The sequence below is a fragment of the Leopardus geoffroyi genome, chromosome X, assembly GCF_018350155.1.
Source record: "Leopardus geoffroyi isolate Oge1 chromosome X, O.geoffroyi_Oge1_pat1.0, whole genome shotgun sequence".
Classification (NCBI taxonomy): Eukaryota; Metazoa; Chordata; class Mammalia; order Carnivora; family Felidae; genus Leopardus; species Leopardus geoffroyi.
This window is the reverse complement of record NC_059343.1, coordinates 108,512,510-108,538,262: the sequence shown is the minus strand read 5'-3', so window position 1 is coordinate 108,538,262 and position 25,753 is coordinate 108,512,510. Positions and strand designations below refer to the sequence as shown.

General features: G+C 39.2%; 1 protein-coding gene across 1 annotated transcript in view; it reads left to right on the top strand.

Annotated features, from left to right (window-relative positions):
* LOC123594700 (fibrous sheath-interacting protein 2-like) overlaps positions 1 to 25,753 on the top strand; it is an 89,296-nt gene that overhangs the window by 21,541 nt on the left and 42,002 nt on the right. Inside the window, 6 exon segments of the mRNA XM_045471604.1 lie at positions 265 to 307; positions 7,357 to 7,445; positions 9,714 to 9,774; positions 13,492 to 13,528; positions 18,149 to 18,182; positions 25,031 to 25,555. Coding sequence (XP_045327560.1) covers positions 265 to 307; positions 7,357 to 7,445; positions 9,714 to 9,774; positions 13,492 to 13,528; positions 18,149 to 18,182; positions 25,031 to 25,555 — 789 coding nt within the window.

Here is a 25,753-nt window from a genome sequence, read left to right as displayed (position 1 = left end):
AAGGAGGAAAAAGTTTGGAAAGATGGGAGTACATGGGCACATGATAAGGTTCATTTGAAGTAGTTAGTTTGGGTACCTATGAGAGATATTCATCAAAGAGGTTGATACTGTGTATTAGCATTGAGACCAGAGCTTAGGAGAGAGGTAGGGGATGGGAAAAAAAGGGGACATACTATATTAATGTGATTGCTCTAGAGCAAGCAAGTCTCTTTTAGAAGCTTAATTACTAATGAATGCTTTTTTCTTGAATATTAACCCATACAGAAACATAAAGAAATGACTAAAACATCACATATTTTAAATGAAGGTAAGAAAATTAACAATATCTATAATTGCTCTGTTGTCTTTCAGTTAAATAGTTTTGTTGTGTAGTTTTCTAAATTATGCCTTTTTACCCCTTATTATAAAATCTGTGATTATTTTGATTAAGGAAGATATAAAAATTATTCATGGTTGTAAATGTTACTATCGAACATTTTTGAGTGATTGCTGGGTGAATAGGCACTTTGGAATCTGCAAACCATGGGGAAGTTAGAATCTCTGCTGTGGCTGCCTATACTGATAGGTAGAGTAAGTTTCTTTTTTTTTTTTTTTTTTTTTTATATATATACCACATTTTATTTTTTTTTTTTTATTTTTTATAATATATGAAATTTATTGTCCAAATTGGTTTCCATAAAACACCCAGTGCTCATCCCAAAAGGTGCCCTCCTCAATACCCATCACCCCCCCTCTCCTCCCTCCCACCCCCCATCAACCCTCAGTTTGTTCTCAGTTTTTAACAGTCTCTTATGCTTTGGCTCTCTCCCACTCTAACCTCTTTTTTTTTTTTTTTTTTTTTTTCCTTTTTTTCCTCCCCCCCCCCCACGGGTTCCTGTTACGTTTCTCAGGGTCCACATAAGAGTGAAACCATATGGTATCTGTCTTTCTCTGTATGGCTTATTTCACTTAGCATCACACTCTCCAGTTCCATCCACGTTGCTACAAAAGGCCATATTTCATTTTTTCTCATTGCCACGTAGTATTCCATTGTGTATATAAACCACAATTTCTTTATCCATTCATCAGTTGATGGACATTTAGGCTCTTTCCATAATTTGGCTATTGTTGAGAGTGCTGCTATGAACATTGGGGTACAAGTGCCCCTATGCATCAGTACTCCTGTATCCCTTGGATAAATTCCCAGCAGTGCTATTGCTGGGTCATTGGGTAGGTCTATTTTTAATTTTCTGAGGAACCTCCACACTGTTTTCCAGAGCGGCTGCACCAATTTGCATTCCCACCAACAGTGCAAGAGGGTTCCCGTTTCTCCACATCCTCTCCAGCATCTAGAGTCTCCTGATTTGTTCATTTTGGCCACTCTGACTGGCGTGAGGTGATACCTGAGTGTGGTTTTGATTTGTATTTCCCTGATAAGGAGCGACGCTGAACATCTTTTCATGTGCCTGTTGGCCATCCGGATGTCTTCTTTAGAGAAGTGTCTATTCATGTTTTCTGCCCATTTCTTCACTGGGTTATTTGTTTTTCGGGTGTGGAGTTTGGTGAGCTCTTTATAGATTCTGGATACTAGCCCTTTGTCCGATATGTCATTTGCAAATATCTTTTCCCATTCCGTTGGTTGCCTTTTAGTTTTGTTGGTTGTTTCCTTTGCTGTGCAGAAGCTTTTTATCTTCATAAGGTCCCAGTAATTCACTTTTGCTTTTAATTCCCTTGCCTTTGGGGATGTGTCGAGTAAGAGATTGCTACGGCTGAGGTCAGAGAGGTCTTTTCCTGCTTTCTCCTCTAAGGTTTTGATGGTTTCCTGTCTCACATTCAGGTCCTTTATCCATTTTGAGTTTATTTTTGTGAATGGTGTGAGAAAGTGGTCTAGTTTCAACCTTCTGCATGTTGCTGTCCAGTTCTCCCAGCACCATTTGTTAAAGAGGCTGTCTTTTTTCCATTGGATGTTCTTTCCTGCTTTGTCAAAGATGAGTTGACCATACGTTTGTGGGTCTAGTTCTGGGGTTTCTATTCTATTCCATTGGTCTATGTGTCTGTTTTTGTGCCAATACCATGCTGTCTTGATGATGACAGCTTTGTAGTAGAGGCTAAAGTCTGGGATTGTGATGCCTCCTGCTTTGGTCTTCTTCTTCAAAATTCCTTTGGCTATTCGGGGCCTTTTGTGGTTCCATATGAATTTTAGGATTGCTTGTTCTAGTTTCGAGAAGAATGCTGGTGCAATTTTGATTGGGATTGCATTGAATGTGTAGATAGCTTTGGGTAGTATTGACATTTTGACAATATTTATTTTTCCAATCCATGAGCAGGGAATGTCTTTCCATTTCTTTAAATCTTCTTCAATTTCCTTCGTAAGCTTTCTATAGTTTTCAGCATACAGATCCTTTACATCTTTGGTTAGATTTATTCCTAGGTATTTTATGCTTCTTGGTGCAATTGTGAATGGGATCAGTTTCTTTATTTGTCTTTCTGTTGCTTCATTGTTAGTGTATAAGAATGCAACTGATTTCTGTACATTGATTTTGTATCCTGCAACTTTGCTGAATTCATGTATCAATTCTAGAAGACTTTTGGTGGAGTCTATCGGATTTTCCATGTATAATATCATGTCATCTGCAAAGAGCGAAAGCTTGACTTCATCTTTGCCAATTTTGATGCCTTTGATTTCCTTTTGTTGTCTGATTGCTGATGCTAGAACTTCCAGCACTATGTTAAACAACAGCGGTGAGAGTGGGCATCCCTGTCGTGTTCCTGATCTCAGGGAAAAAGCTCTCAGTTTTTCCCCGTTGAGGATGATGTTAGCTGTGGGCTTTTCATAAATGGCTTTTATGATCTTTAAGTATGTTCCTTCTATCCCGACTTTCTCAAGGGTTTTTATTAAGAAAGGGTGCTGGATTTTGTCAAAGGCCTTTTCTGCATCGATTGACAGGATCATATGGTTCTTCTCTTTTTTTTTGTTAATGTGATGTATCACGTTGATTGATTTGCGAATGTTGAACCAGCCCTGCATCCCAGGAATGAATCCCACTTGATCATGGTGAATAATTCTTTTTATATGCCGTTGAATTCGATTTGCTAGTATCTTATTGAGAATTTTTGCATCCGTATTCATCAGGGATATTGGCCGGTAGTTCTCTTTTTTTACTGGGTCTCTATCTGGTTTAGGAATCAAAGTAATACTGGCTTCATAGAATGAGTCTGGAAGTTTTCCTTCCCTTTCTATTTCTTGGAATAGCTTGAGAAGGATAGGTATTATCTCTGCTTTAAACGTCTGGTAGAACTCCCCTGGGAAGCCATCTGGTCCTGGACTCTTATTTGTTGGGAGATTTTTAATAACCGATTCAATTTCTTCGCTGGTTATGGGTCTGTTCAAGCTTTCTATTTCCTCCTGGTTGAGTTTTGGAAGAGTGTGGGTGTTCAGGAATTTGTCCATTTCTTCCAGGTTGTCCAATTTGTTGGCATATAATTTTTCATAGTATTCCCTGATAATTGTTTGTATCTCTGAGGGATTGGTTGTAATCATTCCATTTTCATTCATGATTTTATCTATTTGGGTCATCTCCCTTTTCTTTTTGAGAAGCCTGGCTAGAGGTTTGTCAATTTTGTTTATTTTTTCAAAAAACCAACTCTTGGTTTCGTTGATCTGCTCTACAGTTTTTTTAGACTCTATATTGTTTATTTCTGCTCTGATCTTTATTATTTCTCTTCTTCTGCTGGGTTTAGGCTGCCTTTGCTGTTCTGCTTCCATTTCCTTTAGGTGTGCTGTTAGATTTTGTATTTGGGATTTTTCTTGTTTCTTGAGATAGGCCTGGATTGCAATGTATTTTCCTCTCAGGACTGCCTTCGCTGCGTCCCAAAGCGTTTGGATTGTTGTATTTTCATTTTCGTTTGTTTCCATATATTTTTTTATTTCTTCTCTAATTGCCTGGTTGACCCACTCATTCGTTAGTAGGGTGCTCTTTAACCTCCATGCTTTTGGAGGTTTTCCAGACTTTTTTCTGTGGTTGATTTCAAGCTTCATAGCATTGTGGTCTGAAAGTATGCATGGTATAATTTCAATTCTGGTAAACTTATGGAGGGCTGTTTTGTGACCCAGTATATGATCTATCTTGGAGAATGTTCCATGTGCACTCGAGAAGAAAGTATATTCTGTTGCTTTGGGATGCAGAGTTCTAAATATATCTGTCAAGTCCATCTGATCCAATGTCTCATTCAGGGCCCTTGTTTCTTTATTGACCGTGTGTCTAGATGATCTATCCATTTCTGTAAGTGGGGTGTTAAAGTCCCCTGCAATTACCACATTCTTATCAATAAGGTTGCTTACGTTTATGAGTAGTTGTTTTATATATTTGGGGGCTCCGGTATTCGGCGCATAGACATTTATAATTGTTAGCTCTTCCTGATGGATAGACCCTGTAACTATTATATAATGTCCTTCTTCATCTCTTGTTACAGTCTTTAATTTAAAGTCTAGTTTGTCTGATATAAGTATGGCTACTCCAGCTTTCTTTTGGCTTCCAGTAGCATGATAAATAGTTCTCCATCCCCTCACTCTCAATCTAAAGGTGTCCTCAGGTCTAAAATGAGTCTCTTGTAGACAGCAAATAGATGGGTCTTGTTTTTTTATCCATTCTGATACCCTATGTCTTTTGGTTGGCGCATTTAATCCATTTACATTCAGTGTTATTATAGAAAGATATGGGTTTAGAGTCATTGTGATGTCTGTATGTTTTATGCTTGTAGTGATGTCTCTGGTATTTTGTCTCACAGGGTCCCCCTTAGGATCTCTTGTAGGGCTTTTTTAGTGGTGACAAATTCCTTCAGTTTTTGTTTGTTTGGGAAGACCTTTATCTCTCCTTCTATTCTAAATGACAGACTTGCTGGATAAAGGATTCTCGGCTGCATATTTTTTCTGTCTAGCACACTGAAAATCTCGTGCCAATTCTTTCTGGCCTGCCAAGTTTCAAAAGAGAGATCAGTCACGAGTCTTATAGGTCTCCCTTTATATGTGAGGGCACGTTTACCCCTTGCTGCTTTCAGAATTTTCTCTTTATCCTTGTATTTTGCCAGTTTCACTATGATATGTCGTGCAGAAGATCGATTCAGGTTCCGTCTGAAGGGAGTTCTCTGTGCCTCTTGGATTTCAATGGCTTTTTCCTTCCCCAGTTCAGGGAAGTTCTCAGCTATTATTTCTTCAAGTACCCCTTCAGCACCTTTCCCTCTCTCTTCCTCCTCTGGGATACCAATTATGCGTATATTATTTCTTTTTAGTGTATCACTTAGTTCTCTAATTTTCCCCTCATACTCCTGGATTTTTTTATCTCTCTTTCTCTCAGCTTCCTCTTTTTCCATAACTTTATCTTCTAGTTCACCTATTCTCTCCTCTGCCTCTTCAATCCGAGCTGTGGTGGTCTCCATTTTGTTTTGCATTTCATTTAAAGCGTTTTTCAGCTCCTCGTGACTGTTCCTTAGTCCCTTGATCTCTGTAGCAAGGGATTCTCTGCTGTCCTGTATACTGTTTTCAAGCCCGGCGATTAATTTTATGACTATTATTCTAAATTCACTTTCTGTTATATTATTTAAATCCTTTTTGATCAGCTCATTAGCTGTTGTTATTTCCTGGAGATTCTTCTGAGGGGAATTCTTCCGCTTGGTCATTTTGGATAGTCCCTGGCGTGGTGAGGACCTGCAGGGCACTTCCCCTGTGCTGTGGTGTATAACTGGAGTTGGTGGGCGGGGCCGCACTCCGACCTGATGTCTGCCCCCGGCCCACCGCTGGGGCCACAGTCAGACTGGTGTGTGCCTTCTCTTCCCCTCTCCTAGGGGCGGGATTCACTGTGGGGTGGCGTGGCCCGTTTGGGCTACTTGCACACTGCCAGGCTTGTGATGCTGGGGATCTGGCGTATTAGCTGGGGTGGGTAGGCAAGGTGCACAGGGGCAGGAGGGGCAGGCTTAGGTCGCTTCTCCTTAGGTGATCCACTTCAGGAGGGGCCCTGTGGCAGCGGGAGGGAGTCAGATCCGCTGCCGGAGGTTTGGCTCCGCAGAAGCACAGAGTTGGGTTTTTGCGCGGAGCGAGGAAGTTCCCTGGCAGGAACTGGTTCTCTTTGGGATTTTGGCTGGGGGATGGGCGGGGAAGATGGCGCTGGCGAGCGCCTTTGTTCCCCACCAAACTGAGCTCTGTCGTCCGGGGGCTCAGCAGCTCTCCCTCCCTTTGTCCTCCAGCCTTCCCGCTTTCTGAGCAGAGCTGTTAACTTATGACCTCCCAGACGCTAAGTCGCGCTTGCTGTCGGAACACAGTCCGTCAGGCCCCTCCGCTTTTGCAGGCCAGACTCCGGGGCTCTGCTCGGCCGGCGAGCCGCCCCTCCGCCCCGGCTCCCTCCCGCCAGTCCGTGGAGCGCGCACCGCCTCGCCGCCCTTCCTACCCTCTTCCGTGGGCCTCTCGTCTGCGCTTGGCTCCGGCGACTCCGTTCTCTAGAGTAAGTTTCTGAAGTACTGTGATTTGTGCAGATAATTCTCCCTAGGAGAAGGTCTCTAACCTCTAATGCCATCCTTTCTCCCCAGACATAAAAATACATCTAATTTCCCATCTTCTGGCTGAACTAGAGGTTCACTAAGTCTCTGATAGTCTCGGCAAAAGATTCCCATGAATATTCTACACACACACACACACACACACACACACACACACACACACCAAGAACACTACAACATCTCCATCTGGGTGGCCAATTAGCACCTTGAATCCAGCATGCACAAAACCAAATTCATGATCTTCTAGTCACCCCCAAACCTGTTTCTGTTCCTCCTTTTTTTCAGACACAAAGCTGGAGTCACCTTTGACGCTTTCCTATTGCTCATAGTCTACATCCAAAAGTTGTCATTTTGTCCAATTTACAGCCTTTAACTATCTCATAATCTTTCCCTCCTTTCCATTCACAACACCCCTGCCCTTAACAACTGTAATAATTTGCCTCAGTCTCTTTTTCCTCTTGTTAATCTCTCCTACAGTTTGTTGTGAGTGTAATATTCTCAAAATACAGCTTTGAACATATAATTACTCAAAAGTCCTCAGTGGTTCCCCCTTGCCTACTGAATAAAGTGCAAAGCAGTTCATTCTGAGGCAGGGGGAGTGATGGGAGATTAAGCTTGGCAAAGTTATTTAGGAACAGAAGTTAGGGAATTCAGGCTTGTCCCTGATGGTGGTGAAGACACTGGAAGGCATCTTGTATGTGGAGATACTGTCTTTATTTGCATAAATAAATACATCCCTGACTGTGGTAATTCTAGACATTATGGCAGTTCAGCAAGAACTGTATCATTTTTTTTTTCATATTTAAAGGTACCTTTTCTTTCCCCCAGGAATCAAAAGTAGCTCACTTCAAGCTCCAGGTGTTTCTGCTAAAACAAATGGCCCCAGACATTCTGTGCAGGCTATTTTGAAACAAGAGGCAAGTAACATTCCATTTGTCCCAGATACAGACAGAAAAAATGAAGTATGGAATTATTATCAAGATTGGTGTAATACAATTTCATTCATTAAAAGACAATTAACCACCCTATAGTAAGATTTTATAAAAATTGAAATGCAAACCCACAGTAATAATGCTCTGCTACTTCAGACTTCCAAAGCTCATAGCTGTCAATTACACTAGTGTTGTCATACTGTAAGTATAGGGAATATCAGTAACAAGTTGTAAGCTACCAAAAGTGATAAGACCAAGACTTTAAATATGTTAAAAAGATCCAAAATTTGAATGTTATATTTACCTCAATTTTAATAGAGATTTACCAGGAGCAAGTTGAATGTTCCCACTTAGCCCTTAGGTTATAGGCTTCCTAAATGATGAGCTTCAAGAACTTCAAAGTACATACCTGTGCCCTACAGAGAAAGCAACAAATTGGGCTTTGAGAGTCATTTTCTCCCAGTGCTGATGGATTGTGCAGAGAGAGCCATGCTGCCTCACCCTGTCCCCTTTGTGACCAGGGGTCACGTATCTGATGGTGGGAAGTTGGCGGCAGACATTCAGGGTGCAGCCTCTGGTCACAGCATAGATTGCCTTTGCAGACTTCCATATTGTCATTTTAAAAATCAAATCCGCATTGGCTCTGTTAGCCCTGTATTAACTGGCTCAGCTGTTCTAAACAGTTAACATGGTTTAAAAGAGATGTCATCAAGCAGGAAATTCACTAAAGTCTTCCCAAAAGTCTGCCTTCACAACTAAAATAGCAAGTGCCATCATTTGCAGTGTCCTATGTTAAATGCATAGTAAGCAACAGACTCAAATATATAGCTGCTCAAATGTAGCATGTTAGCCACAACATGCTTCTCTCTATAAACAAATATTTATTAAACACCTGCTGTGTACAGGGCACTGTATCACTGTATCAACATCCATAATTAGTATGCTTACTTTCTGAAAAAAAGAAACTTAACTACTCTAAGATAGTTTAGTAGTTGTACATTAGGAATTACTTTTCATTAGTCTCACTATGGAGCCATAAAAAAAAGTATCCCCTGAGTGTAACATGGACAGTAAACTTAATACTGCATACTTTGCCAAAAAAACAGTCGATAAACACATTTAGACTGTCGGTTTTTAAAGTAGGCTTTAAATATATATATATATATATATATATATATGAACATTATGAATACATCAAATGATCACAAAAACCTAATTTACTTTGAGAAATAGCATGACCACTTTTTTTTTTTTAATTTTTTTTTTCCAACGTTTATTTATTTTTGGGACAGAGAGAGACAGAGCATGAACAGGGGAGGGGCAGAGAGAGAGAGGGAGACACAGAATCGGAAACAGGCTCCAGACTCCGAGCCATCAGCCCAGAGCCTGACGCGGGGCTCGAACCCACGGACCGCGAGATCGTGACCTGGCTGAAGTCGGACGCCCAACCGACTGCGCCACCCAGGCGCCCCTAGCATGACCACTTTTATTACAATAGAATATGATACTATTTTCCAACTTTTTTGCCCATTCCATCAGTGTCAGGAAATATACTTCTGGTGGCTTGTGTTTAGCTCTCAGACCTGGGAAAAAATAAAGTCTACTCGGTTGGATTTATCTTTCTGTATAATTATCTAAACAGGTAGAGCTCTTGGCCAAATTAAAGAGTCATATCCTATACATGCAGAAAACCTGCTTTCTGCCTCCCAGCTTTCTAAAATCATGTCCCCTATAGTTTGTTTAAAAACCACACATAATCTTTTTATCTGTTCAATTGATTACCTTCCATGCTGATCAGTGCACTCCTCAGTTAATTTCAGAATACCAATGAATTCTACAAACCTGTAAATTCTGTAATATATAAACCAAATAAAACTTGCATTTTTATTATAAATGGACTTTTAACATTGTTTTCCTAAATTTCTGTATTTTAAATTCTTTTTTTTTTTTCAACGTTTATTTATTTTTGGGACAGAGAGAGACAGAGCATGAATGGGGGAGGGTCAGAGAGAGAGGGAGACACAGAATCGGAAACAGGCTCCAGGCTCTGAGCCATCAGCCCAGAGCCCGACGTGGGGCTCGAACTCACGGACCGCGAGATCGTGACCTGGCTGAAGTCGGACGCTTAACCGACTGCGCCACCCAGGCGCCCCTAAATTTCTGTATTTTAAATGTGAGAAATAGCTGACGTTCAAATTCTTTTAAAACCCCCTTGATGAATTTCATTGTTTTTTTTTCTTGTGGCATATATAGGTGAAATATGCTGATTTTAATGAAGAAAGGGCCAAGAAATCAAGCATTAGCTCTAAGTCAGGTAAACATTAGCAACAGTTATTAAGTAAGTCCTAAAATCTATTAACCTATTCATTCAACTAACATTTATTGAGCTTCTGCTATATGATAAGCATTGTGCTAATTATTACATACATACAAAGTAGAAACTATACAAAGTAGAAAAGCCATGGTCCCTCTCCTGGATTTTACAGTTTAGTGGGGAACACTTATGCCAATAATCACAACCCATTACGATAAGTGTAATAATGCAGGTATGTACATAGTTCAGTGGAAGCATAGGGAAGCCAGGGAAACTTTTATAGAAGCCACAGTTGGGCTGAGACATGAAGGATAAGAAAAATTTTCTAAGCAGACAAATAGAAGGAGAACCTTCCAGGAGAAGGGAATACATTTACTAACATATAGACATTAGAGCATAGTACATTTTTGGAAATAGAAATTTTCTCAGAATTGCTTTATCTAAAAGTTCAAGTTAGAGAATTTCAGGAAATGAAGTTTGACTGGTAGATAAGGGTTAGATCATTGTCTCTGGTAGGCCAGGCAAAGAAATCTACCTTTTATCCTGTTATTCAAGTGCAACTATTGAAGAATATTGGCAGGGTCATAATATAATCAGAATTTGCCTTTTCTAAAAAGGGGAAAAAGAGGGGCGCCTGGGTGGTGGCTCATTTGGTTGAGCGTCCGACTCTTGATTTCAGCTCAGGTCATGATCCCAGAGTTGTGGGATTGAGCCCTGCATGTGGAGCCTGCTCAAGATTCTCTCTCTCTCCCTTTCCCTCCCTCTTTCTGACCCTCTCCTCCACTCACATACTCTCTTAGATAGATAGATAGATAGATAGATAGATAGATAGATAGATAAAGGGATAAAAGAATTAGAGGTGAAGAGACTAGAGGAAATGAGACAATAAAAATAATAGCATTTACTATATGCCAGTTACTATGCTAAATTTGTTATATCCTCTCATTTAGTCCTCCCACCAATTTAATGAGGACAGAAACATTTTTATCTACCATTTTACATATAAGTAAACTAAGTCTCAGAGTGGTAAACTATATTGCCCAAGGTTTCACAGTGTATGTGAAAGGTCTGTCTTACTCAACCAATTCTAGCCACAATGCCATACTGTCTCTTACTACAATTCAAGAGACTATTACAATAGTCCAGGCTAGAAATGAGTCCTGAACAAGGTCAGTGGCAGTGAGGATGAAGAGCTGGGTACATATTTGACTCAAACTAAGGAGGCTGAATGGATGAGATTTGGTTACTGATTGAATACAGGAGATGAAGGAGTTGAAGACAACTCCCAGATTTCTAGACTGGGCAACTAAATGAGTAGTGAATAGTGGTGCCATTCAGTAGACAGGCAGTACAGAAGGATGAACAAGTTTGGAAGAGAAAAAAATTAGTTCAACTTTTTTAGGTAGATTATACTTTCTCCTTTTAATTCCCTCTTTGATTTGAGAGTTATCCATATTTCTTAATTATCAAGAAATTAATATCTTGGGTCACAGTTCTTTTAATTAAATTCAGAGAATATAGCCTGTAAATCTTGTAACAGGTTGAAGTTGTTAAGGTTTTCTTTGTGGCCAAATATGTGATTGCTATTTGAAAGTGCTCCATGGACATACCAAAAAATGTATATTCTGTATTTGCAGGATGTAAGGCTCTAAATGAATATTAAATTACATTTATTGATTGTATGTCTTTACTAATTTTTTTGTCTACTAGACTTTTTTTCTTATTGTCTATTAGATGTGTCCAGCCATTAAAGAGGTATTTTGAAGCTCTACACTATAATTGTATTTTTATCAAATTCCCGTTGCATTTCTAATATGTTTCACATAGGCTCTTCAGGACATTTAATCCACCATATTCATAGAAACCATAGAAGACTTGCTTATTTTTTGTAACAGTCACATTCGTTATCTATTGCTAAGTTTAAAAATCACCCCAAAGCTCAGTGGCTTAAAAAAACAATCAATATTATCCTACAGTTTCTGTGGTTAAGAATACAGGAACAACTTAGCTGCGTGGTTCTGACTCAGGGTCTCACATAAGGTTATGATCAAGATGTCATCCAGGGCTGTTGCAGTCATTTAAAGGCTTGACTGGAACTGGAGGATTCACTTCCAAGATGGCTCACTCACATAGCTGTTGTCAGGAGGTCTCAGTGCCTCACCTTGTGGGCCTCTCCATAGGGCTTCTAGAATATCATGATATGGCATCTGGCTTCCCCCAGAGTGGGTGATCCAAGATAGAGGGGCTGAAACCACAGTATATTTTATAACCTAGTTTCAGTAAGTTATACACCATCATTTCTACCCTGTAGTGTTCATTAGAACCAAGTCACTAAGTCCAATGTACACTCAAGGGGAAGAGAGTTAACCTCCACTTTTTGAAGGGAGTATTAACAAGGAACTTATAGACATACTTTAAAACTACCACAACAGGGGCGTCTGGGTAGCTTATTTGGTTAAGCATCTGACTCTTGGTTTTGGCTCAGGTCATGATCTCACAGTGAGATGGAGCCCCATATTGGGCTCTGCACTAACAGCATGGAACCTTCTTGGGATTCTTTCTCTCTCTCCCTCTCTCTCTCTCTGCTGCTCCCCCGCTCACACTCTCTTACTCTCTAAATAAATAAATACATACATACATACATACATACATACATACATATTTTAAAAAATAAATAAAAGGACTACAACAGTATTATCTTCACACTTAATTTTTCAGGTTTATGCACTATTAATTCTAGCTCCTTCCTTTCCAAAACTGTACACATGCAAAAACATACCCATATACAAAGAAACTCAAGAAGGCACATAGAATTTTAAGTAAACCTTTTAAAACAGATCATTGGAATTTACTGGTTATTCACAATACACTTTATATTTATTAGGAGAAAGGTAAATAGTAATTCACCTTGACTTTGAACTGGCTCTAATTGGTAATACTACTTTCTATTAATCAGAGCCTTGCTTGTCTAAGACTATTTAGTCATGTATGCATATAAGTGACATACACCATTCCAGTATTCCTATGAAGATATTCTACATGAAGACTTGCTTTAGGTATAATTATTCAGAAATATTTTCTAAATTCCACTTATGCAATTTTGCTAGATGTCATGCAAAGACAGTATTTGAGTGGAAAGAGATTATGACTGTTAGACTAATAAACAAACATTGATCCAACATCTATGTTAAAGAATTGATTCAATAAATAAGTATTATTGAGTGTTTACTATATGCCAGGCACTGTAAACCATAGCATAGTAAGTCCTATAAGAGAAGGAAGTATAGGGTGCTTCAGGAGCATTGAAAGAGGATGCCTGTCTATCTAGGCAGATTTCAAGGAAGGCTCTCTGAAAGAGGTGACACAAGCTGAGTGAATCCTAAAAGATGAAGAATTTAAGAGAGGGATACTAGAGTTATAAAGGAAATAGTAAGGGCACAGGCAAAGGGAATTGCATGTTGTTCAGTGTCTCTGGAGCATAGAATACATGTACAATGGTGACCAGAGATGAGGCTGGTGAGGTAGGCAATCACCCCAGATCTTAAAGTATATTTTATGCCTCCCTGGGAGTCGATGGAGGGTTTAAACACAGCAGTGACAGCAGGGAATAAAGACATATTAGTACATGTTTATTACCATTTTACAATCTACACCATTACTTGTGAAAGATACCAACAAGTAATAATTTTCTTTCTCTCTCTGAAAATTCACCTGTAGCTCAAGGAGTCTTTGCTTCTCATGATTCACCAATTAAGTAAGTATCTAGTAAAACTTAATAATGTAATGTGTTATTTTAAATTAACACTTTAATAATTACACAGGAGTGCTGCTTGAGGGCGGATGCTCCCATGGACACCTCAGTTATTGCAGTTCTGCCTGCATTCATTTTTTGCGACCTCTTGGGACTAAGCTAAAATTGTAAAGTTGGCAAAGTTGTGTATGTTCTTTTACCTTCTCTCTAGTCACCACTTTTGTTCTGTGTTCCCCTAACACGCAGGGTCTTCATTCCCCTTTCAGGTAATACTACCTCTTCTTTCCAGGTAGCTTTCCAGGATCTAGATCTATTCTTTTCCCCTCTGCACATTCAAACATACATTACTCGTGCCTTTTGAGGTTATTGGTTTTCTAATGATGATGAATTAGTTTGTCATATAGTATTAATGACTTAATCTGTCACCCCATCTTTAGGATATTTGTACTGTAACCTAAAGTAATGAATCTCTAATGAGGCAAAATCAAGGACAGTGGAGAAAGGTGTTTATTTGGGGGCCTAGGTGCCTTTCAGCCCTCCAATCTTGTGGCCACCTATTCTGCTAAAGTGCTGTTCCCCTCAAACTTGAATATTTTGTGCATATAAAATAACTCCTGGGGCGCCTGGGTGGCTCAGTCGGTTAAGCGTCCGACTTCAGCTCAGGTCACGATCTCAAGGTCCATGAGTTCGAGCCCCGTGTGGGACTCTGGGCTGATGGCTCAGAGCCTGGAGCCTGCTTCCAATTCTGTGTCTCCCTCTCTCTCTCTGCCCCTCCCCCGTTCATGCTCTGTCTCTCTCTGTCTCAAAAATAAATAAATGTTAAAAAATTAAAAAAAAAATAACTCCTGATGGAACACAAATATCCAACACCATCATGTTTTAAACACTCAAACCAAATGAGGTCCAGGATAGGTTTTATAAATTCCAAATTCTGATGAAAATGGTTGGGTAAGGTGAAGCAGCGTGTGGTGGTAAATGGTGTTGACATTCAGAGTAAGCTTCCTAGAAAAAGGATTTTGAGCTTCAGAGTGATGAAGTCAGTTTGTCTGACTTACTGAGTACTCATAAGATGTAAAGATGCTGAAGGAAGGAAACTGACTAGCCCACTATTAGGACAGTTTAAAGAAATAAAGGTGAGGAATAGTGATTATGTAGTTTTAGAAAGTATTCATCCCTGTTCTCATCTTCCTCCTGCCATCCACTATACTAGACTACAGAACTACAGAATCACGTGAGTCTTTTCAAAAGCAAATGCTCTGGGTACCCTTTTGCTAAAAATCTTAGCTCGGCTAAAAGGAAGAACTTTGCTCATGACCTGGAGCTTCTTCCCCATTCTTCTCAAATAGACGGTGTTAAAATACTTTCAGCTATCCCTAGGACAATTCCAGGCCAGAGCACACCAAAACATAGCTAACGACACCATCTGGTCTGGCTCTGCCCATTGCACCCATGTCACATTCCCTTACCTTACAGAGAGGAACACAGGTTCAGGGGCTTGAGCTTAGTCCTCTTTGATGCATCTCATTGCTTCACAAAGCTCAATGCATCAACAGATGCATCACATCTGTTCCACCACTTACCTCTCTCCCTTCTCTTCCTCTCAAATCCTCATTTCTCTGTTTTTCCTAATGCTTAACCAAGGACCATACACAGGAGCCTTAAAATAGAATTAGAAACCAAAGAAATCAGGACAAGAGGAGGGAAATGTGATAAGATCGTGGTGGGGTAGACAGTTGTAATAATTAAGCTTTGCATTTAGATATTGAGCATGTTCTTATGATTGGGATGGAAGATGACAGGAGAAACACAGTAAAGAAGGCAGTGAGTCTTTTACCCTGAAGATTATGCTCAGAAGTCTGTATTTCATTCACTGAATGACAGTCTAATGGCTTTCAGGAGGACTGTGATATTATCAAGTCAGTAACTCTGCTGAACAACTGTGACAGCAGCATGTAGGACAAATGGAAGATACTTAAATCGGTGCCCATTACAGAAGTCCATTAATGATTTGTGGCCTGCACAATGGCCTTCCTTTTGGAGTAGAGACAAGTATGCATCCAAAACATGTTAAATGGGAATTTATGTGCCAAACTTTCTTGGGAGCCTACTATGTTCAGAGTATAGTTCTGGGTATTGGAATACAACGATAAATAAAGCACTACCTCTGACCTCAGTTGTTCTTTACAAAACATCAGGACAAAAGACAGGGAGACTTGAGGAATGCCAGAGAGTGAACTGAGGGAAGGGCAGTGGATAAAATGCCAGGAAAAGGGAAAAGTCAGGAAAAGGGAAGGCCACCCATGGAACCACCCAGTTTTGGCTTTCAGATTAAACCACTGATGTTAGGATACAGAAGTGATGCTTTTAATTCCCACTTAGCCACTGGAATGAGTAAATGGATTTGGCAATAGAATGGACTGTGCATGTGGATGATCAAGAGGTGTAAGCCATCACCTCAAAGCTATGGGTCTGAGATACAAACAGAACACCACCAATTAGATTAAAAATTAGGTATTCAGAGGACTAGGCAGACTAAATTTTATGTTTGTCACATTAATCCTCAAGGGATGGCTGGCCAACCATGTGAAGATATCTTTAAGTTATCTTCTGGACTAAAGCGAGGTTGTACAGAGGAGAAGATCAGAAGCAGAGAGGTATATTTATAGCTTTGTGAAATGGCAAGTTAAACTGTGAAAAAGTGTGCCTTCTCTTTGGGGCTTCTGAAATAATGGTCATTAATATCGCTGCCCTCTTTATTTAAGAAGTAGAAAGTGAGCAGTACAAATGACCTAACCTTTAGACACTTTAATGGCATCAATCTATCGGGGAAAACCACCGAAGACTAGGGAAAAGTAGATGAAATATCATGTCACTCCTGAAATTGTGATGGAACTTTCCAATATGACAGCAGGTTCATTTGCATGCTTCTGTTCATTTGACACCAGTGAGAATCTGATAATTCATTGCAGATTGTAGATTGCATCTGATATTACAACTATTTTTTAGTGGCCTTCTACGAGGCTTCCTCATTTATCTTGTTAGTTTTGTTCTCAGATATTTGCCATTTCCTCTTATCTAAATGCATGCCTTTGGGACAGAAAGCCTGTGGGGACAGAGAGCAACAAATACACAGAACTCACTGGGTTCCACTTGCTGTGTATGGTGTGAGGCAGAGAAAGCAGAAAAGAGTCTGGATGTATTAGGTTGCAGAGGACCTACAAGAAGGAAATTGTGCTGAAGTTGGCCTAAGAAACTGAGTGTCGGAAAAATAAATGAAGCCAAAGGATAGGAACTGTGTCACTGACATCCACATTCATGTTCTAGTTCCATATTGCAAAACGCTCCAAGTCTGAGGATGGGCTATTGCTACCTAACCCTAGCTGAGACCTATAAGTTTTTCTTTTCCCACTAGGAGTCAGGTTGTAATTTCAGAGACTGGCTGTATTTCTCAAAATTGAATTGTAGGCCTTGGAGAAAAAAGTAATTTTGATAACATAAGGGCAGGCCAAGTAAAAATGTAGAGTGCCATTTTTCCTTTAAGGAGGTCAGGAAGAAGAGAGGCAAATGATCTATGTAGGCAGGAAAATATAATATAAATCAAAATTACAGTCTTAGGCCTTGTTTTTTTAAACTTTTTTAGTATTCTATAATTTATATGATTGTGTGGTTCTCTTGCTACAATTTAGTAAAATATATTTTTGGTTCCATGTAGTAGGTGATAATAACGAATTCTGCTGAAAACATAGAATAGATTGCAACAACATGGATGGACCTAGAGAGTATAATTCCAAGTGAAAGAAGGCAGTAAGAGATAGATAAAAACCATATGATTTCACTCATGTAGAATTTAAGAATCAAAACAAATGAGCAAAGGGAAAAAAGGCAAACCAAGAAACAGACTCTTAACTAGAGAGAAGAAACTGATGTTACCAGAAGAGAGATGAAATAGGTGATGGGGATTAAGGAGTGTGCTTGTTGTGGTGAGCACAGGGTGATTAAAATGAAAACTTTTAAAAAAGAGAAAAAAGCACAGGATAGAATATTATGATACTTAGAAAAGGGCTACATCTAATTTGGTATTGCATGTGATCAGAAACCCATTATTTTAATCCACCATTATCAATAATCATCCATGGGTCTTTTTCTACTGTAGTGTGAAAGGGAGGAGACTAGGAGTTTTGAGGAGGTGGGCAGAAAGTGAATTATCTGGAAGCTCTGATCAAGCAGAGCAGGCAGAAAGGACTAGCCCACCCCCTCTCTCTCCAACCCCATACTCTTCCCAACTCACTACAAAACAAACTTGGCTAAGGTGGTTCATGAGTAGTAACTTCAGACAGATGTTAGTTTATGCAGCAGCTGTTTATTATTCTACTGTTTATGCAGCAATTATTCTGCTCCAGAGTAATGGAGCATGTCCTATACCCACAGGCCAGTATCTAAGTAGGAGGCTAAATAGGGGGATTAGACAAAAAATAAAACTTACTCTTTTTTGTGAGTTGCTATGGAGAAAAAAAAATCTCCAAGTACAAAGGAGACAATCTGATTCACTGATTAGGAATTGGGGGGAAAGTTACATAAATTATAAATCAGAAGTAATAAAATCAATCTCTCTTTACTTTTCAGACAACAAAACTATCATAACTGCTGTCAAGTAAAAGTATGTACAATGAAATTCACTGATAAAGCAACATGTTAAGGATATTTTGTAATATGAGATTAGAGAAAAATCTGTGAATCAGACAATGAGCAAAATCATCTGTTGACGTTAGTCAGTTTCCGTCTTTGTCTTCTTCTCTTCCTTGACTTTCACTCTCAGTTAATCTCGAGTTTTGCAGGGGTCCAAAGTTACTGTTATTGGCCCTTTGGGCAGGGGGGCTCAGGAGGATATATTGATGGAGCATTAGGAGCTTTAGTCACTAGGTGAAAAGCATCAAATACCACAAACCCACTCCATAATGGGAAGCCATTAAGGGAAATGCCTTTGCATACTATTAAGATCTGGCTTAGGGCTGAGCATCCTGTCCCTTGGGCATGTGAACCAGGATGCCTAGATCTGTCTCTTAATTTTCCTAGGAGTAAGGAAAATCTTAGGGTCATACTCCATCACAAGAAATACCTGGTCACTTGAGAACTGCAACTTGGACCAGGCCAAGATCAGAGGGTGAATTTGATGAGCCCCAACTCTAGGGCTAGACAGAGGAATCGTGAACATGAGAGAGGTTCAGGGGAGTAGCACACACACACTTTTCACACATACACCTGCTCAATTCAGAAAACAAGCAACAAACACAAAGACATAGACATACTGGCACCAAAAGGATATTTCTTGGTTTAATAGTATAGTGAGAATAAGGTGAAAATCAGATTCTATTTATCACAGTTCACTTCATTATAAGAATGCCCCTATTTTATATACCAAGATTGGAAATGCCTCTTCTCTGCTACCTTATGAGTAATAATGTAGGACGTCTGTACATTTTCTCTGGTATTAAGAAAATAATATATATTGAAATTCTTGGCTCATATGTATTGGAACAGATTTGGACCAATTTAGATCAAGAAGGTAAGTAACTTACCTGTTAATGGTTAGATGTTAGAAGTGTTTGATTTCAGCCATGTTTATGTAAAACAAGTGTTTTTCAACCATATGTTATCATCCCAGACTATGTTTTTCAAACTCAATAGCCATTTTCTAGTGCAAGCAGTAGGTGACAAAGAACGCATTAAGAGAACTAGATAGTGGTGATGTTTGCACGGCATTATGAGTGTGCTTAATGCCACTGAACTTTACACTTTAAAATGGTAAAATGGTACATTTTATGTTATGTGTACTTTATCACAATAAAAAAGCATTAAAATATTTGGGAATTGGGGTGGAAAAACTGGCTTTTCCCTGTAGTGGCTCTCAAACCTCTAATGGATCATGAGAGATATGCTACCTACAACAAGGTGCTAACTTTTCATTGAATGTTGGCCTAAACCCGAACAACCTGGAAGGTAACTTTGGAGGTAATTGGGAGGCAACAACCACATTATAGGGAATCTGGTGCCCAAATGCCAGGATATCAAACAATGCATAGCCAGAATGCCAGGCATCCAGCCTTTGCTGCCGCTGACTTTTATGCACAGCTTTGAAAAATAAGAGTTTCTGTGGAAGGTATGCATTCTTGGTCTAGATGTCTTGAGGGTAACAATAACTTCAAAACAAATACTATTTTATTATAGGCAGGAGGATTTTTATGTTCCCAAAATATATCTTCAATAAGTAGAAGTACCTAAACAAATAGAGTTTTCCAGGTGCAATTTGCATCTGGCCCCAGTCCAGTCTTAGGTGTGACAGTGAGTACAATTAACCATTGAGGAAAATGTCATTCAGTTCTGGTCCTTGGGTTCTACTTCAGCTCATAGTGAAGGACCCCCAACTTCCTCCTACTGCTCAGCCTTCTGGCCCTTTGAGTCTCAGGTGTATCTCAGCCTTTTGGACCTAAATGAATGTGTTTCTTTACTTCTGAGCCATCCTCTGTCTCCCTATCCAAGACAGTTTGCACTGAGAATTCTTTTGTTGAACCCAAACCCTGTTCACTTCCCCTAAATCATCAGTACTAATAGTCAACCATTAATTAAGCCTTAACAAGTAGCTGTAGTCATCAGCATATATAAAAGCACAGTGAACTTTCAGAGGAAGGCAACAACAGGCAGGCCACAGAGCCCACAGGCTGACCACTCCACTGTGGCACTTTTTCACTATTGCCTCATAGCTGAATAGATGCCTACATAAAAAGAGGCTACCTCTGCAAAGGCATATAAATGTTTTGGAGGCAAATTTGTTTTCTGAAATAGTTTGTTAGAGGTAATCTGGTTTGTATTTTTAAGAATTATTTCATGGATCATAAACACAGTCTGTCTTTTTGCCAGAGCATTGGTTTTCTATGAGCTTAGACACCCACCTGGCTATTTTTAAATTTATGTATTTAAGTTCAAGTTACTTAACATACAGTGTTGTACTATTTTCAGAAGTAGGAACCAGTGACTCATCACTTCCTTATAACACCCAGTGCTCATACCAGCAAGTGCCCTCCTTAATGCCCATCACCCACTTAGCCCATGCCCCCACCCGCCTCCCCTCTAGCCACCCTTTTTTTTCTCTGAATTTAAGACTCTCTTATGGTTTGCCTCCCTCTCTATTTTATTTTTCCTTCCCTTCCCTTATGTTTAGCTGTTTTGATTCTTAAATTCCACATGAGTGAAATCATATGATATTTGTCTTTTTCTGACTGACTTATTTCACTTAGCATAATACACTCTAGTTCCAACTCATAAATATGGAGAAAAAACTGAGGGTTACGGGAGGGATTGTGGGAGGGGGGTTGGGCTAAATGGGTAAGGGGCACTAAGGAATCTACTCCTGAAATCATTGTTGCACTATATGCTAACTAATTTGGATGTAAATTTTTAAAAATAAAAAATAAAATTAAAAAAATAGTAGTAAAAATAAAATAAAATGATAATACACTCTAGTTCCATCCATGTTGTTGCAAATCGCAAGATTTCATTCTTTTTGATCACCAAGTAGAATTCCATTGTATATATATACCACATCTCCTTTATCCATTCATCAGTTGATAGACATTTGGGTTCTTTCCATAATTTGGTTATTGTTAATAGCACTGCTATAAACATTGGGGTGCGTGTGCCCCTTCAAATCAGCATTTTTGTATACTTTAGATAAATACCTAGTAGTGCAGCTGCTGTGTTGGACCTGTATTTTTAATTCTTTGAGGAATATCCCTACTGTTTTCCAGAGTGGCTGCACCAGTTTGCATTCCCACCAGCAGTGCAAAAGGGTTCCCCTTTCTCCACATCCTTGCCAACAGCTGTTGTTGCCTGAGTTGTTAATGTTAGCCATTCTGACAGGTGTGAGGTGGTATCTCATTGTCATTTTGATTTGTATTTCTCTGATGATGAGTTATGTTGAGCATATTTTCATGTATCTGTTAGCCATCTGGATGTCTTCTTTGGAAGAGTGTCTATTCATAGCTTCTGCCCATTTCTTCACTGGATTATTTGTGTTTTTGGGTGTTGAGTTTGATAAGTTCTTTATAGATTTTGGATACTAACCCTTTCTCTGATATGTCATTTGCAAATGTATTTTCCCATTCTATAAGTTGCCTTTTAGTTTTGTTGATTGTTTCCTTCACTGTGCAGAAGCTTGTAATCTTGATGAGGTTCCAATAGTTCATTTTTTCTTTTATTTCCCTTGCCTCCAGAGACATGTCTAGTAAGATGTTGCTGTGGCCAAGATCAAAGAGGTTGCTGTCTGTTTTCTCCTCTAGGATTTTGATGGCTTCCTGTCTTACATTTAGGCCTTTTATCCATTTTGAGTTTATTTTTGTGTATGGTGTAAGAAAGTGGTCCAGGTTCATTTTTCTGTGTGTCGCTGTCCAGCTTTCCCAGCACCATTTTCTGAAGAACTTTTTTCCATTGGATACTCTTTTCTGTTTTGTTGAAGATTAGTTGGCCATACAATTGTGGGTCTATTTCTGGGTTCTTTATTCTGTTCCATTGATCTGTGTGTCTGTTTTTGTGCTAGTACCATACTGTCTTGATGACTACAGCTTTATAATACAGCTTGAAGTCTGGAATTGTGATGCCTCTAGCTTTGGTTTTCTTTGTCAACATTACTTTGGCTATTCTGGGTCTTTTCTGGTTCCATACAAATTTTAGGATTGTTTGTTCTAGCTTTGTGAAGAATGCTGGTGTTATTTTGATAGGGATTGCATTAAATGTGTAGATTGCTTTGGGTAGTATAGACATTTTAACAATATTTGTTCTAATCCATGAGCATGGAATATTTTTCCATTTCTTTGTGTCTTCTTCAATTTCTTTCATAAGCTTTCTGTAGTTTTCAACATACAAATCTTTTACATCTTTGCTTAGGTTTATTCCTAGGTATCTTATGGGTTTTCATGCAATTGTAAATGGAATAGATTCCTTGATTTCTCTTTCAGCTGCTTCATTATTGGTGTATAGAAATGCAACCAATTTCTGTACATTGATTTTATATCCTGCGAGTGAATTCACATATCACTTCTAGAAGTATTTTGGTGGAGTCTTTCAGGTTTTCCATGTAGAGCATCATGTCATCTGTGAAAAGTGAAAGTTTGAAAGTTTGAAAGTTTGACTTCTTTGCCAATTTGTATGCCGTTTATTTCTTTTTATTGTCTGATTGCTGAGGCTAGGACGTCCAGTACTATGTGGAACAACAGTGGTGATAGTGAACATTCATGTCGTGTTCCTGACCTTAGGGGAAAAGCTCTCAGTTTTTCCCCATTGAGGATGATATTAGCTATGGGTCTTTCATATATGGCTTTTATAATGTTAAGGTATGTTACTTCTATCCCTACTTTCTTGAGGGTATTTATCAAGAAAGGATGCTGTATTTTTTTCAAATGCTTTTTCTGCATTTATGAAAAGGATCATATGGTTCTTATCCTTTCTTCTATTAATGTGGTTTATCACATTGATTGATTTGCAAATATTGGACCAGCCCTTCAGCCCAGGAATAAATCCCACTTGATCATGGTGAATAATCCTTTTAATGTACTATTGAATTTGCTAGTATCTTGTTAAGAATTTTTGCATCCAGGTTCATTAGGGATATTGGCCTGTAATTCTCCTTTTAGGTGGGGTCTTTGTCTGGTTTTAGAATCGAGGTAATGTGGCCTCATAAGATGAGTTTGGAAGCTTTCCTTACATTTCTGTTTTTTGGAACAGTTTTGAGAAGAATAGGTATTAACTCTTCTTTAATTGTCTGGTAGAATTCCCCTTGTTTGTTGGGAGGAAATACAAGGCCTCTTATTTGTTGGGAGATTTTTGATAACTGATTCGATTTCTATGCCAGTTATGGGCCTGTTCAAATTTTCTATTTCTTCCTGTTTCAGTTTTGGTAGTGTGTGAGTTTCTAGGAATTTGTCCATTTCTTCAAGATAGCCCAATATGTTGGCATATAATTTGTCATAGTATTCTCTTATTACTGTTTTTATTTCCGTGTATTTGCTTGTGATCTCTCCTCTTTAATTCATGATTTATCTATTTGGGTTCTCTCTCTTTCCTTTTTGATAAGTCTGGCTAGGGGTTTATCAATTTTGTTTATTCTTTCAAAAAACCAGCTTTTAGTTTCATTGATCTTTTCTACTGGGGGTTTTTTCCTATGTCATTTTTTTTTCAAAAATTTTTTCAATGTTTTTTTTATTTTTGAGAGAGAGAGTGAGAGACAGAGCATGAGTCGGGGAGGGGCAGAGAGAGAGGGAGACACAGAATATAAAGTAGGCTCCAGGCTCTGAGCTGTCAGCACAAAGCCCAATGCAGGGCTTGGGCTCATGAACCAAGATCATGACCTGAGCCAAAGTCAGACACTCAACTGACTGAGCCATGCATGCACCCCGCCTATGTCATTTATTTCAACTCTAATCTTTATTATCTCCCTTCTTCTGCTGGCTTTAGGCTTTATTTTCTGCTCCATGTGTAGCTCCTTTAGATATAAGGTTAGGTTGTGTATTTGGGACCTTTTTTGCTTCTTGAGATAGGCCTGAATTGCAATGTACTTTCCTCTTAGGATGACTGCCTTTGCTCTATCCCAAAGGGTTCAGACTGTTGTGTTTTCATTTTCATTTCATTACATGTATTTTTTATTTCTTCTTTAATTTCCTGGTTAACCCATTCATTCTTAATTTTTTTTATGTTTATTTATTTTTGAGAGAGATAAAAACAGAGTGTGAGTGGGTTAGGTGCAGAGAGAGGGGGACACAGAATCTGAAGCAGGATTCAGGTTCTGACTGTCAGCACAGAGCCCAATGCAGGGCTAGAACTCACAAACTGCAAGATTATAACCTGAGCTGAAGTCAGACGCCCACCTGACTGAGCCACCCAGATGCCCCACCCATTCATTCTTTAGTAGGATGTTTTTTAGCCTCTATGTATTTTGAGGGCTTTCCAATTTTTTTCTTGTGGTTGATTTGAAGTTTCATAGCATTATGATCTCAAAATATGCATGGTATGAACTTCCTCTTTTTGTATCTGTTGAGGGCTGATTTGTGACCCAGTATGTGATCTATTCTGGAGAATGTCCCATGTGCACTTGAGAAGAATGTGTATTCTGTTGCTTTAGGATGAAATGTTCTGAATATATCTGTTAAGGCCATCTGTCCCAGCCACTTGGCTATTTTTTTAGCCAGGAAGCCATTTATGCTCAGCAATAAATGCTGAAAATCAAAGTTCCAAGTGATTTGAATCAAAGGGAATCTTATTCAAAGAATAGATCGCAGCCACAGAGAATAAACCAACTTGAAATTAGATATTCTAAATAGATGTTTTGCTGTGTTCATCCTATACACCATTGCTGGATTCTAGCTATGCATTCTTTGATATAAGGAATTAAAGGTAGCACCTGTCCCTAAAAGAAATTCATATATGATTTCCCTTGTGTCCTGCTTACCTCCTTTCCAGGTAACTTCAGAAGAACTGAACAATATAATTCATAATATAATGACCTGGGTTGTGGCTGCAGTGACCAGTATATTATACCCAGCCATCACAAAATATGAAGAAAGGTTGCAAAATACTACATACCCATCGTCTGATGACTCTACCTTCTCTTCAAATAGTGCGAGTTGCTGTAGCACATGCAGTGAAATGCTTCTATATGAACTAAGTAAGGAATTTCAGGCAGAGGTCTGTACAGACACAGCTGACAGGTCACTACAGCAACCAGCAGCACCTGTAAGACCATCTTCTGCCCACAAAGAAAGAACAGTTATGGGAAAAACTCATCACAGGAGAAGACAACGTAAAACCTCTGGACCTAAAAATAATGAGACCACTGAATCCCCCAAGATTAAGACCTGCAAATATGATAGTCACCTTTCTGCACTGATTGAAACAGGCACAAAGGAATCTAAAGATGGCTCAGAACACCCACTGTCTACTGATGAAAAAGCAAAAGTTGTAAAGGAGATGCAGGAGTTAAAGAATGTTTTTTTTCTTAATTTTTTTTTCAACGTTTATTTATTTTTGGGACAGAGAGAGACAGAGCATGAACGGGGGAGGGGCAGAGAGAGAGGGAGACACAGAATCGGAAACAGGCTCCAGGCTCTGAGCCATCAGCCCAGAGCCCGACGCGGGGCTCGAACTCAAGGACCGCGAGATCGTGACCTGGCTGAAGTCGGACGC